Below are 14,878 nucleotides of genomic sequence, written 5' to 3'. Positions count from 1 at the left end.
GCAGGGGAAGGGCAAAGAGAGAGGGAGACACAGAATCAAAAGCAGGCTCCAGGCTCTGAGCTGTCAGCACAGAGCCTGATGAGGGGCTCAAACTCAGGAACCATGAGATCATGGCCTGAGGTGAAGTCGACGATTAACCAACTGAGCCATCCAGGTGCCCCTTAAAGATTTATTTTGAAGTAACCTCTATACGCAGCATGGGGCTAAAACCCACAACCCCAAGATCAAGAGTCGCCTGCTCCACCAGCTGAGGCAGCCAGGTGCCCCGTAATTGTTTTCATTCATTACATCTGTTCATTTCCTCCTCCTTTTTACTGCTTCTGAATATTGCATGTAATTCCTTCTCATCTCTTCCATTAACACGTAAGTTACACTAATTTCTAACATTTTCAGCAGTTGCCCTAGAGTTTGCAGTATATGTTTGTAAGTAAACGAAGCCCACTTTCTAATAAAACTATACAACTTGCTATGCTTGATGTTATATACAGAGTGTTCCTGGTTCTTCTCTCCTTTCCCCGATGACTTTCCCGGCCTTCATTTCTCTTATCCATATGCTATGTCCATCCAATATATTGTTATTATTATTGTTTAAACAACTTTCTCTGAGATCAGTGTAAAATAAGAAAAATAAAATATTTTAACCTCACTTATCTCTTCTCTCTCTTCCTGTGTTTTCCTTCCTCTGAGTTTCTAACATGTCACTTCCCTTCTCTCTGAGGAACATTTAACATTTCTTGCAGTGTAGCACAGTTGGTCCCACATTGCCTCAGTTTTTGCTTATCTGAAAGGGTTTATTTTTTCTCACTTTGGAAGATAGTTTTGCTGGAAATAGAATTCCAGGTTCCTGGTAGTCTTCTTTCAGTGCCTGAAATATTTCACTCTGTTTTCTTCTTGCATGTACGGATTCTGAAGGGAGCTCAGACCTGATTTCTGTTCCTGCTCCTCTAAACTACACTGTTTTCCCATTCGGCTTTTTTCAAGATTTTCACTTTGTCTTCAATAATTGCAGTTGTCGGTGATATGTCTAAGTGGCCATTTTTACTTTGTTATTTGAGCTTCATGAATCCATAATTTGGTATCTGTCATTCCTTTTGGAAAATTCTTTACCATTCTTGCTTCAAATGTTTTTTGCCTCATCCTCTCTTCTCTGCCCGGTGTTCTCATTATGCGCATGTTAATATATTTTGAAATTATCCTACAGTTCTTGTATGTCTTCTTCTTCTTCTTCTTCTTTTTTTTTTCCTATTTGTACTTTAGTTTAGGAACTTTCTCTCAAACTCTCTTCAGGCTCCCTGCTTTCTCTTTCTGCTGTGCTCAGTCTACTGGTGAGCCTGACAAAGGCATTCTTCATTTTTTAACTAGGTTTTTATTCCACCATTTTCTTTGATTCTATCTTTAAAATTCCATCTCTCTGGGGCACCTGGGTGGCTGTCAGTTGGGCGTCTGACTTAGGCTCAGGTCATGATCTTGTGGTTCGTGGGTTCGAGCCCCACATTGGGCTCTGTGCTGACAGCTCATGGCCTGGAGCCTGCTTCAGATTCTGTGTCTCCTTCTCTCTCTCTGTTTCTCCCCTGCTCATGCTCTGTCTCTGTCTCTCAAAAAATAAATAAATGTTAACCAAAATTTCATCTCTCTGCTGGTATTCCCCATGTGCTCGTCTGTTCTTTCCCGTAGCACCTTTAACGCATCGTCCCAAGGATCTGTGTCCTAAGTTTAGTTTTGATGCTTGCTTCCCTTGTAGATTGTGATTTTCCTTCCCTTTTGGCCTGCTTGGTGTATTTGTCATTGTCATCGATGTCTGGGCAGGATGTATTTGGTATAGGAAGTCAGGCAAGGGGCCTTCAGTGTGGGATTTTGGGTTCATCTGGTTACAAGCAGAACTGTCTTCCCTGAGTGCGGAAGTGATGGGTGCTGGAGGCCTCAGCCCCCCTGGGAGCCTGTTTTCATCGGGCCTGTGGTCGTTGGGGTTTCTTCCTGGTTCCGTAGCGTCCCTTCCTTGCAGCTCTTTGAGCTGTCACTCACCGTGATCAGATGGGACCCTGTTGGTGGGTGCAAAGTTGAGGGGCAGAAGGCCTTCCTGTAGCCTCAGGACTAGACCCAGCTTCCAGCAGGGCTGGTGGCCAGCCCTCTCCGGCGTGTTGGAGCTTTCTGCCGCTCTCTGGTGGGCCGAGGGGGATCCGGGGCTGGAGTTGGGTCACTGTCCTCGTCAGGTTAGGAAGGGCCTGTAGGATGGGACTGTGCCCACGGGCAGCCTCACCGATACTTTGCTCAGTGACTCTTCCCTGGCCTGAACTAGGACTGGGACCTTCTTGGCTCTTTGCCGTGTGACCCTGTTGGGACTCCTGGGGGGAGGGGGGGTCAAACCCACAAAAATGTAGGGCTCCCTTGACTGGGACCTTTCTTTCTTTGTTTTAATTCTTTTCTGGGGTTTATTTATTTTGGGGACAGAGAGTGACAGAGCATGAGCGGGGGAGGGTAGAGAGCAAGGGAGACACAGAATGGGAAGCAGGCTCCAGGCTCTGAGCTGTCAGCACAGAGCCCGACGCAGGGCTCGAACCCACAGACCGCGATATCATGACCTCAGCCGAAGTCGGACACTTAGCCGATTGAGCCACCCAGGCGCCCCAAGACTGTGGCTCCTGGGAGTTTCCTCCTCACTCTCGTGCTAGTTCATCAGACTCCAGCGATTCATGAAGATGACCATCAGATGTTCTAGCAGCTCTGGCCCCAGTGGATTCTCCTCCTGGCGAGTGGATCTTGCTGTGGCTGTAGCCTCTTTGTCTCACCTCTCGCTGGGTGTTGGGGAGCCATGACCCATTGTGTGTTGGTGTTTGTCCAGCCTTCTCTTGTGAGGATGTGACCGATGGCTTCCTTGCGCTCACGTGTTGGAGCTGACACTTCAGCCTCCCGCCTCCAAGTTGCACACCCACATGTGCTCCTCTGTCTCGCTCACATTTCTCCACTTACAAGCCCCTTGGAGGCATTGGCCATGGTGGGGGACAGTCGTCAGTGGACACAGGGCTCTCACAGAGGCATGAAGCAGCCAATTTTGTGGGTGTGGGCTTTGACTTTCTAACCGGTAAGCAAGCTGTGAGGAGCCCTCTGTTCCCTTCCAGCTTTGCATCTAACATTCTGTTCCTTCTAAATGACTCGTGACACCTTGCAAGATACTCTGCATAGGTCGTGTGTTCAGAATCTTTGGTTGACTGATAACTTTTGCACTATTGAGCTGAAAATACTTATCTGGATAATCTTTGCATGGATTGTTTCATTTCCCTGTCATCTTTGGGGCATGATATAATGGTTTTACAGACATGAGGCCTTCAAATATTTTTGAAAAAAGAGGTGACAATGAATGACTTGGATAAAATAGTTCTGGGAAATATTTATGTTAGGGTTTTTTTTCTTTTTTTAAGATGTCAGAACATTTTATTTTATTTTATGTTATTTTAAAGTTTATTTATTTTAAAAGAGAGAACAAGAGAGCAGGGGAGGGACAGAGACAGAGGGGGAGAGAGAGAATCCCAAGCAGGCTCTGCACTGTTACCACGGAGCTTGATGTGGGGCTTGAACTCACAAACTGTGAGACCTTGACCTGAGTCAAAACCAAGAGTTGGATGCTTAACCGACTGAGCTACCCAGGTGCCCCCTAAATGTTAGTTTTTAAAAATGAAGTACAGGGGCACCTTGATGGTTCAGTCGGTTAAGCGTCTGGCTTTGGTTCAGGTCCTGATCTCATGGTTCATGAGTTCGAGCCTCGCATCGGGCTCTGTGCTGACAGCTCAGAGCCTGGAGCTGCTTTAGATTCTGTGTCTCCCTCTCTCTCTGACCCTCCCCCCTCACACTCTGTTTCCTTCTCTCTCTCTCAAAAATAGAGAAACATTAAAAAAATACAAAGCACAAGAGAAGTCAGACATAAATGGTCACTTACTGGGTTATCCCATTGTTATGAAAGATCCAGAAAAGGTAAAACCATAGAGACAAGGCAGATTGCTGGTCGTGAGGAACTGGGCAGAGGCAGAGTGCGGAATACCTGTTTAATGGGGAACATGTTTTGTTTTGGGACGATGGACATGTTTTAGAATTAGATGGAGGTGCTGACTGCACAACATTGTGAATGTAGTAAACAGCACTGAATCATTTGCTTTAATATGGTTAATTTCCTGTTGGGTGAATTTCACCTCAATAAAAAATATGTAGTCCTTTAAAAATTTAAAAACCCTGTAGTACAGGAACTTTTACAATGCAAAGCACTTCTTTCTCCTGCCCCAGGCCTCTAGCCTCATATCAGTTTCTTACGTATATTTGCACACCAACTCTCTCTCCTGCCTGTTTAAATGGGAAATAGAGCATATTGCTTTTTTCTACTTAATCTGGAAATTTTTCCCCTATCAGCACATAAAATCTACCTTATTTGTTTTCAAACTATATCGTCAAAGGAATTATTTTCTAAATTCTTTAACGTTGGTGTATGCTTTATCTCACTATTCCAATTAAAAAAATTTTTTTTTTTGCTGCAGTAATGCCTCTTCTGTAACAAGCGTCTTATTTTGTGCCTAGTTCAGTATCCAGTCGGGTAAATCAGTCAGCTCTTTGCGTGAGCAGGTTTAAGGTGAGAATCAAATTCCTTTTTATGAGTCATTTCTCAGAATCAGGAATGATGGTGGAATTAGCCAGATGCCTTTTATCACAACAGGAGAATTAGAAAAAACACAACTCTTTAATTAACTGATAGTCAATGAGACAGTGAATTTGTTCCATAGCTAATTTTGCAAATGTCTCCATTACTGGAGAATGTATTTTATTTTCCCCCAGAGAAGACAAATGTGGAGTAGGTCAGTGCAGGACAGCTCTAAAGGGATGCCTGTGGGGCTCTCTGTCCCCCAGCGTGCATGGCCATCAGTGACAATGGCCGTAGACAGAGATCGCTTTCTTGAAGCTGGACAAGACCTCTATTCATATTAAAGTCAAACAGATGGCACATGCGAAAGCCCCCACTTCCCGCGGCTGCACAGGCAGAAATGCGTGGATCTGTGTTGATTTGGGGAATGGTAACTTGCACGCTGGGCAGGAGCTGAAAGAAATTCTCAACTTGGGAATGGAAAGACTGGGGATAAACGGAAGTGTTGTCTCTGGATTCCTTTCGTGTCTGTGTGTGGAAGGAGTTGTAGGTAAGTGAGCTCAATTCTGATGACTACTTGGCACCAAGTCTTCACCACGAAGAGGAGAGAGAGACAGAAGGAGAAGAGTGAGGTTCTCTGACCCAATCTGTGGGCAGGTCAGAGCAGGCCTCGCACCGAGGATTTGCTTCAGGGACCCGAGAATGCAAAGCGGCAGGACCTTTCTATAGGATTTTAAATCGGATCTGCAATGTGTTGTACTTAACATGGTCTTTGGTGAGGCCAAAGAAAAGTAATTATTTTCCCTCACTGTGTAGTATCTCATGGGTAAAATATTACATCAAAAATCTTGAGCTCTAAAAACTTAGAGTTATCAATGCAGAAAGTAAAAAAAAACCATTCAATTTGGAATAAAATGAAGAGTAAAATTCCCTTTAATCTAAAGTGAGTATCAGCAGGTTTTTGTCTTCTTTTACATTTTTCTAGAACCATTTTGTGTGAATGTATTACTTAAATGTATATTCACAAAGTAAATTATTGTAAAAATCGTACTGTCTTTTTATTTCCTGTTATGTCATAGACATTTTTTCATATCAACCCCTGGAGGTCTGGCTCATTCGTCACTTGTATGGATGACATCATGTTATTTATTCATCTTGTCCCTCCTGAGGAGAATTTAAGTAGCTTTCTAGTATTAACTTTTGCAAATAATGCTACCAAGAATATGTTTTTACATACATAGGGAAGATTTTTGCCAGTCTCTCCGTAGAGTAAATGCTTACAGTGGTGCGTGTGGGTCAGAGATATGCGGGTTTTATATTTGGATCTGTTTTCAGTTATTTTACAAATGGCACCCACGGTCATACTCCTAAAACATAAATGGAAGTCCATTTCCATGTTGAGTTTTTATCCAGCAGTGGTGAGTTTTTAATCATCGTAGTCTGATGGCATCTTTTTACTGCATTCCTTTCATTACCAGTGAGATCCAGCATCTTTTCAAATGTTTATTAGTGTTGTTTCTCTTTGTCTATTTGTTCACATCTTTTTCCAGCTTTTCTATTGCAGTAATTTCTATTGTTCTTTTGTCTCCTTTGTCAGTTAGGAGTGTTAGTTGTTTAGTACATATAACAAGAATGATTGTTCCCAGGTTTTTCACGTATTTCTTACTTGACTATGGTATTTTTTTTACCATATAGAAATCCAATTTTTATAGTTAGATCTTTTTATATTTTAATTTTTTAAAAATAGTTTATTGTCAAATTGGTTTCCATATATCACCAGTGCTTCTCCCCACAAGTGCCCCCCTCCATGACCATCACCCCCCTCCCTCCCTCCCCCTCCCCCTTCAGTCCATGGTACGTTTTCAGTATTCAGCAGTCTCCCTTGATCTGTGTCCCTCAGTCTCCCCCGCTCTCTTTCCCCCTTCCTCTCCCCATGGTCCCCTGCCAGGTCTCTCCTGTTAGACCTATGAATGCAAACATACAGTATCTATCCTTCTGTTCCTGACTTATTTCACTTAGCATGACACCCTCGAGGTCCATCCACTTTGCTACAAATGGCCAGATTTCATTCTTTCTCATTGCCATGTAGTACTCCATTGTATATATATATATATATACCACATCTTCTTGATCCATTTAAGAGAACATAGATGCTGGCAAAGATGTGGAGAAACAGGCACCCTCCTACACTGTAGATCTTTTTAAAAAAATTTTTTTTTAGTGTTTATTTTTTTTTGAGAGAGAGAGAGACAGAATGTGAACCTGGGAGGGTCAGAGAGAGAGGGAGACACAGAATCCAAAGCAGGCTCCAGGCTCTGAGCTGTCAGTGCAGAGCCTAACACGGGGCTCGAACTCATGACCTGTGAGGTCATGGCCTTAGCTGACATTGGACGCCCAACTGACCAAACCACCTAGGCACCCCCCATTTAGTTAGATCTTTATGACTTTTTTATTTTTGAGGTTTGCTGGTAAAGGCATTGTTAGGATGCAAGCCTGATTTTTTTTCTCATGTGCAGCCTGTGTCCCAACACTAGTTATGAATGACTAGTCTTTGTCCAGTTGTTTGGAGACCACAGAGTATCCACATAGGAGACACCGAGTGGTAGAGGGTGCAGGCTGCCCGGCTGCCTGGCCACGGACCAGGGTTTTACCTGTCTTCTCGTCCATGAATGCAGCCCTTGTGCCCTGACCGTGCTCTTCCCAATGCTGTACCTGCTGCTGGTCCACGAACACATTTATCAGGATGGGGCCGATGCAGCTTTCTTCTTCCTGCTGCTTCTAGACCTTTGCTCCTCTTCCTCCCTAAACATCCCCTGCTCCCCTGAAACACAGCGTCAGACTTCCTCATCCCCATCCCTCTTGTTTGAGGCTTCTGCTGACCCCCCACTCTCCTCCATGCCCTCTGAGGATTTTACCTACAAATCCCATATCTTTCTTCCGGTTACTGCAGTTGCAGTTTCTCCGTCTACACAGAAGATCATTCTAAAAGTAGGATCCTGTTTAAAGTAAATGAAATGATTAAAAGTAGGATCCTGTTTCTCCCCTGACCTCCCTTCCAGTCATCGTGGCTTCTGTGTTATTGCAGCTGCCCGTTCCCGGAGGGGCGCCTGGTGGTCTGACAGCAGGACACCCCGCACCCCTCTGATCACCGTCCTCCCTCATTGCAGCCAGTCCTCAGGCACTGGAGTCCTTCATTCCCGCTGTGCCTGCTTCCTTCTGGGTGCTCACCGCCCCGTACGTCCATCCGTCCTCCTTTCTCCTCCTTCTGGAAAGTAGTCCTTCCTCCTCCTTCCTCCTCCTTCCGTGGCTGCCTGGCAGAAGCCAGCTTTGGCTAAAACACTGCCGCCCGCTGCTGTGTGCTTGCACCCGGACCGCTGCACGGGGCCGGTGCGCCGCTCAGCCAGGCCCCTGCCGCCCTACCTCTGACCTGTGCTCCCGCAGCGGGGCCCGGCAGTCCTGACTTTGCCTGAAATGTATGTACGTGTGTGCATCCAGTATCTGACTGTATATATGTGTGTGACTATGATACCCGAGTGTGTTTATGTATATATGTAACATAAATGTGTTTATGTATACGTGTACATATATAATACCTGAATGTATATGTGATACCCGCATGTGACTATGTGTGATACTTGTGTGTATGTGCGTGAGCGTGTATATACATCTAGTACTTGAGGGTGTGTATGTATACATGTAATACCATATACACATATGTATATATGTGTGCATATATAATATCTGAATGCACATATGATATCTGAATGTCATCATATATGGTATCTGAGTGTATGTATATATATGTACTTATGTAAAATCTGGGTAAATATGTATTTAATACCTGAGTGTCGCTATGTGTTATTTGAACATATATATGTAATATTTGAGTGTATAAATATATACCTGAGTGTATATATGCATATGTGTATATGTCAAATTTATAAAGGCTTCAAATGCCTATCCCTAACCTGTTTCTTTAAGTGATTCCAGCTGTTCTTTGGTGAATTAATTTAACAAAGAATTATCTTATATATAACGTGTTAACTGGACCCGTTTATGTATTGATGGACATGCAATTGGTGAAAGAAATAAATGAATAGAATAACTTCTTTAATGCATATTTTTGCACCAGTTTGGCTTTCTCAGCCTATCCCAAACAGTGGAGTCCTTTGTTCATAATTCAGTGTAGCTCCATGTTCATATAAAGGAGTGGATTAATGAAATTACATTGAAATGAAATTGAAATTACCACAGGGGCATACTCTTAGAAGATGAGAAGCCTCCTATACTTTAGTGTATCATATTTGGTTCAAGCAACAAACACTTCAAATGGCAAACACTAACACAAGTAAATTTTTTTAAGCATCTAAAGGGTCATGCATGGACATAAAGATTCCTACGAAGTCAGAACTCCTTCAGAGCAAGGTCATATCCCATCCATTTTAAGGGTTTTTTTTTTATTAGTCTCTACACCCAGCGTGGGGCTCCAATTCATGACCCTGTGATCCAGAGTCACTCGCGCCTCCAACTGAGCCACCAACCCCACGCTCCATCCATTTTTGTATCCCTCCCACCCGGGACCTCAGCAGGCGGAAGGAGTGCAGGACGGGCGGCTCACGGAGTACCTAGCATCGGTGTCTCGACGCGCCTTCCTGGCGCTCTGCAGAACTGCATGCTGACGACAGCAGGGCTTGTGGGAAACTGTCAGGAGAGGGACTGGCCACTCCCCCCATGCGGCTTCGCAGGCAGAGTGCTGCCGAGAGCAGGGCTGGGTACCCGGGTAATCGAACCCCGGCTGGAGGCTGCCGGAGTCCTACTCAACATGGACCAAAGAGCCACCGCAGGAAATGCTGCAGCACTTCCGTTCCTGCCTGGTGGTTGTGCTGGGGCCCTGCAGGGGCAGGCGGCCCCCTCGGCAGTGGGGGCGAGGGGGGCGGGGGAAGGTGGGGTCGGCGGTCCGGGCAGCTCACGCACAGCCCTCGGGGTCGAGAGCTCTGCCTGCGGCCTCCCTTTACACATCTTTGTAAAAGGCCGCTAGAAAAAGCTCCCTTTGCCAGCGCACCAGCTGAGCAGAGACCTTTTCCTGGTAGAGATCATCATCCTACCCACTGGCTCTTCTAAGCAGGGAAGAGTGACAGAAGCGGGCAGCAAATGACTATTGGATTGTCCCTTGTTGGAAGGGTCCGAGTGGATTGCCAGGTAAAGGCAGAGACTAGACTTGGAAACAGTGGCATCGGTTTTCTGGAGTCTGTATCTTGATGCCCCAGGACCAAGGAGGTGTGGCTTTCGGCAGGTGAAGAGGCTTGTTCTGTGCGAGGGCCAGGTGATGCTGGGGGCACGTCGAACTCTCAGCCTTAACATGGAAGGCGTTGGACTCAGGAGCCTGGACATGAACATCCCAAGAGAACACGCTTAGGAAAGCTTGTCACGGTAGACGGCAGCGAGGGAGGAGCAGCTGGGGGTTTATCCACCGGGATGCATCTCGTGTCTCCTCACATTTAAGCATTTACGGCTCTCTGATGCCCCTCTTTGAGTGACTAGCAAAACGGAGTTGATTTTGTTCTTTGCTCCCTGACCACAGATGCCTAAAAATAAGCCAAGATCAGATGCTGGTGTTATGTTCCTGAGCAGACACTGTACTTGAGGAAAGAGAGTTTGGGAAATTCAGGAGTTGTCTTGCCTCACTCTTTTTATCCTTTTTCCGTTTTTTTTTTTTTAAAGTTTATTTATATAAGTAACTCTACACCCAAGATGGGGCTCGAACTCATGATCAAGAACCACATGCTCCACCAGCTGAGTCAGCCAGGTGCTCCTGGTATTTCATTATTTCTTTTTTTTTTTAATTTTATGTAATTATTTTGAGAGGTGGGGGCAAGGGGCAGAGAGAAGGAGAGAGAATCCCAAGCAGGCTCCATGCTGCCAGCACAGAGCCCAACGTGGGGCTTGAACTCAAGAACGTTGAGATCATGACCTGAGCCAAAACCAAGACACTTAAACAACTGAGTCACCCAGGTGCACCTCTTTTTTAACAATAGTTTCACTGAGGTAAACTTCACCATTTTAAAGTATAGTTGACCCTTGGACAACATGGGTTTGAAATGCAAGAGTCCACTAATATGAAGATTTGCTAAATATAGTATAGGACTGTCAATGTGTTGTCTCTTCTTTACGATTTTCTTAACAACATTTTCCTTTCTCTATGTTACTTTATTGTAACAGTACAGTATGTAATGCATACAACATACAAAATACATGTAAATTGAATGTTGAACTTTTTTTGTGCTTATTGTACATAGAATGGCTTTTTCGGAGAAAAGTCTATTCACACTTTTTGCCCATTTTTGATTTGGGTTATTTGTCTTTTTACCGTTAAGTCGTATGAGTTTTGTATAATCTAGATACTAGGTCCCTGTCAGACATACGTTTTGTATGTATTTCTCTCTAACTTTATTAATGGTGTTTTTTGACATGTGAAATTTTAGAATTTTATTTTTTATTTTATTGTTTGTGCTTTTGGTGACACATTTAAGAAACTAGTACCTAATCGCAGGTCATAAGGATTTACTCCTCTATATTTTTTCCTAAGAGTTTTATAATTTTAGCTCTTATGTTGAGGTCTGACCCAGTGTGAGTTAATTTTTTATGAAAGTTATAAGGTCTGTATCAAGATTCATTTTTTGCATGTCAGCACCATTTGTTGAAAAGACTGTCATTTGCCCTTTAAGACGTCATGGAATTCTTGTCAACAATTACCCATGAATGTATGGGTTTATTTCTGAACCGGCAGCTCTAATCTGGTGAACTCTGTGTTCTCATGCCAGTACCACAGTATCTTGATTACTGTCGCTTTTTTTTTTTTGACATCAGGAAGTGAAATTCCTCCAACTTTGCTTTTTTTTTTTTCAAGGTTCTTTTGGCTATTTTGAGTCTCTTGGATTTCTCTGTGAATTTTAGGATCAGCTTGTCACTTTCAAAAGACAAATGGGAAACTGGGATTTGAGTAGGGGTTACATTTGAATCTGAAGATCAGCTTGGAGGGCATTGGTGTCTTTACTGTTTTGTAGCCTATGTGCACCAATGTCTTTCGGTTTATTTAGGTCTTTGAATTCTTACAATGATGTTTTGGTAGTTTTCACTGTACAAGCCTCACACATCTTTTGTTAAATTTATTTGTAAATATTTTAATCTTTTTCATGCTATTCTGAAACATGTCTCTTCTCTAACAGCACATTTTAAAAATCCATTCTACCAGTTTTATGGCTTTTGGCTGGAGTGTTTAGACCATCTTGCATATTTGGCGATAAGGTAGAATTTATGCCTACTATTTTGCTATTTATTTCCTGTGGGTCTTACGTCCTTTGTGTTCCTTTATTCCTCTAGTGTGCTTTCTTTTATGCTAAAGAGTTTCTTGTATCCCATTTTAATTCAGTTGTTTATATATGTATATATATAGTTATAGTTATAGTTTATTTATTTTTGAGACAGAAAGACAGAGCATGAGTCGGGGAGGGGCAGAGAGAGAGGGAGACACAGAATCTGAAACAGGCTCCAGGCTCCAAGCCGTCAGCACAGAGCCTGACACGGGGCTTGAACCCACGAACCATGAGATCATGACCTGAGCCAAAGTCGGACGCTTAACCGACTGAGCCACCCAGGTGCCCCATATATTTTTTATATATTTTTAAGTTATTTTCTTAGTAGTTGCCTTAGGGATTACAGTCAACATAGTCATGTCTTATTTGTAAGCTTTTCCGTGGACCTGAACCTTTGCCTGTAGGAATCCAGTTGGGAGACATCCAGTGCCTGTGAATGGAAAAAGGGGGAGCGGGACAGAAGGGAGAACCAGGGACAATTTGTTATCTGAGGGTTACCGGTGTTGGATTCATCTGTTTAACTCCTTGGTGGAATTATTTACACCACAGACCTCTCCCGTGAACTAGGAAACTCCCCAAGTGCTGGGTCTGATACAGTTTTTAGTAATTGTACCAATAGTCCTCCGTCCTGGCTTAGAGATTTGAGGGGCTGGTGCTGGGGAGGCAGGAGGTCCGAGTGGGGGTCCTTGCTGCCTCCTCCTTGCAAGCTGCTGTCTGAGCTCCTGTGCTGTCCTCCATTTCCCAGGTGGTGAGGCCCCTGCTGAGTGTGGGCCGCTCCAGGCCCCCAGGTGTGGAGGGACCCCAGGGTCTGAGACCTTCTGCTGCGGTCCCTATGGGCGGCCTGTCATGAAGGCAGGAGGTGGCCGAAGGCACGTAAGAGCGCCAGGACACCAGGATTTGGCCAGAAGAGCGCCCCTTTCCTCCCCTCAGGACCTCTCGGAGGTAATTTTGAATTTGGAAAATGAAGGCTTGAAACCCTTCATTCAGGTCTTCTTAGTAGAGCCTTGGTCACCAGGAAGACGGTAGCCTTCCTGGGGGTGGGGGTGGGGGTTTCTGTACCTCGGAAGCTGCACCGTGTAGGCAATGACCTCGTGCACTGCTCCTGGATTAATTTTATAGATGGTTTTCGACACATTAAGTTATTATAGTAATTGGTGTTTTATGAAGATTTCCACATGGGCCCTCATGTTCCGTTGTAACAACCCGTGGGGGTGACACTGCATCTATGTGGACCAGGAAGCAGGCTCGGAAGATGCGTCAAGGGTCCCGCCGACTTACCAACTTATCAGGGAGCCAGGGTTATGCCACGTGCTGGTCTCACTCAGGACACACAGTGAACTCAACAGACACAAACCCCGGCTTTCGTGGAGTTCCTAGTTGAGTAGGGGTGCGAGTGGAGGAGGGGGTGGAGGCAGGAACAGACAGACCAGAAAGCCGCCAGTGTGAAGAAGGAAATTACACGTTTCATTACAAGGTGTGAATGTCGCGGAGAGAACAAGTGGACCAAGTTTAGGAGGGTGTGGCAGACTGCAGTTCAGTTCGAAAAGAGGTTGGTCAGGAAGGGCTCGTTAAAAAGTTGACATTTGAACGTGGGTTTAAGGAGTTGTGCCAACTAACCGCTTGGCGTCTGGGTCAAGAGCATCGCCGTTAGAAGGGAAGGCGGGTGCTGGGTGATGGAGAAACACCAAGGAGGCAGGGTGGCTGGAGGGAAACCAGCCGAGAGAAGCGAGTTTGAGGGGGGGGGGGGGGGTGGGGGGTTGACCAGGAAGCTGACCTGTTCAGCATCGCAGACTGCTGGGAATTCTAGGTTTTATGATGGGAAATCAGCGCAGGGTATTAGGGGATGGACAGGATTCGAATTGCATTTTAATAGGTTCATTCTGGCCTCTGTGTCGATACAGGAAGTAGTGGGTAGAGGATGTGGGTAGACCAGGAGACCACTTAGAGGCCAATAGAGAAGCCCATTATGGTCGTTCAGACAAGAGATAATGGTGTCCTGCTGCATCGGTAGCAGTGGAAGGAGTGAAAAGTGATCACATTCTAGATACAGTTTGAAGAGAGTCCTTAAGATGTCCTGGCAGAATGGGTATGAGGTGTGAGAGGAAGGGGCAAGTCTGTAAGTATGTCGAAGGTCACTAGACAGAGCTGTCACCCAGAAAAGCAGGGACATCCACAGGCCGAGGAAGTGGGGTCACAGAGAGATTAGAAGTTGGGTTTTGAGAGTGGAGAGAGACTGTAAGACCGACAGCGAGTGGACAGGTCCGTACAGATCTGACAGTGGAGGGCGGTGAGCTGGCTGGGGCCTAACGGGTCTTGGACTGTGGCTGGGATTCAGAGGAGTAAGATGGGAAGAGATCGCAGCGACAGCTGTGAGGACGGGGCTCTGGGACATTCCAGCTCTGGGAGGAGCAAGAGGAGAGGAAGAGAAGGCAGTGGAGACCAAGAGGGGACCCCCAGAGATGCAGAGGGGGACCAAGAGTGGGGCGTCCTGGAAGCCTAACGGTATCATCTCAGAGCAGGGTCCTGAGCTGCTGGTGCAGGTGAGGCGAGCGCTGAGAAGGCTCTGGGGTCAGCCCGCGCAGGTCACCCTCCTGTGGCTCTGGGAAGAACAGTAGAATGACACGGGGGTCGGGGGTCTGGTGGCTGTGGAGCCAAAAGCACCATTGGAGTGGTTGCGGAGAGACGGGGAGTGGAGGGCCGGGAGACAGAGATTGTTGCCGCTGTCCTGAGACCGTGGACTGCAGGGGGAGCGGAATACGGGGCATGCCCGGCGGGGTAAGGAGGCCAGGAGAGTCACCACGCGTACTGGCGGTATGCTCCATGGGCCCGCGGCAGCCATTCGGGAGAGTGAAAAACTGAGAATGGAGGACGGGACCTTGCTGAC

General features: G+C 45.7%; 1 protein-coding gene across 3 annotated transcripts in view; it reads left to right on the top strand.

Moving 5' to 3' along the window:
• The window catches only part of RNF144A (ring finger protein 144A), a 116,862-nt gene that overhangs the window by 13,761 nt on the left and 88,223 nt on the right, over positions 1-14,878 (top strand). Inside the window, exon 1 of one of the 3 annotated variants that reach the window (XM_029938349.1) lies at positions 12,740-12,936. The exons of 1 other annotated variant lie outside the window; for it this stretch is intronic. In XM_029938349.1, the coding sequence (XP_029794209.1) occupies positions 12,841-12,936 (96 nt within the window). In that variant the 5' untranslated portion in view covers positions 12,740-12,840. Of the gene's footprint in view, positions 1-12,739; positions 12,937-14,878 lie in introns of those variants that run through there. One more of the 3 variants, XM_029938346.1, reaches the window with a different exon arrangement.

This window comes from Suricata suricatta, chromosome 4, assembly GCF_006229205.1.
Source record: "Suricata suricatta isolate VVHF042 chromosome 4, meerkat_22Aug2017_6uvM2_HiC, whole genome shotgun sequence".
Taxonomy (NCBI): Eukaryota; Metazoa; Chordata; class Mammalia; order Carnivora; family Herpestidae; genus Suricata; species Suricata suricatta.
Note: the sequence above shows the minus strand (reverse complement) of the source record. Positions and strands in the feature narration are given on the sequence as shown.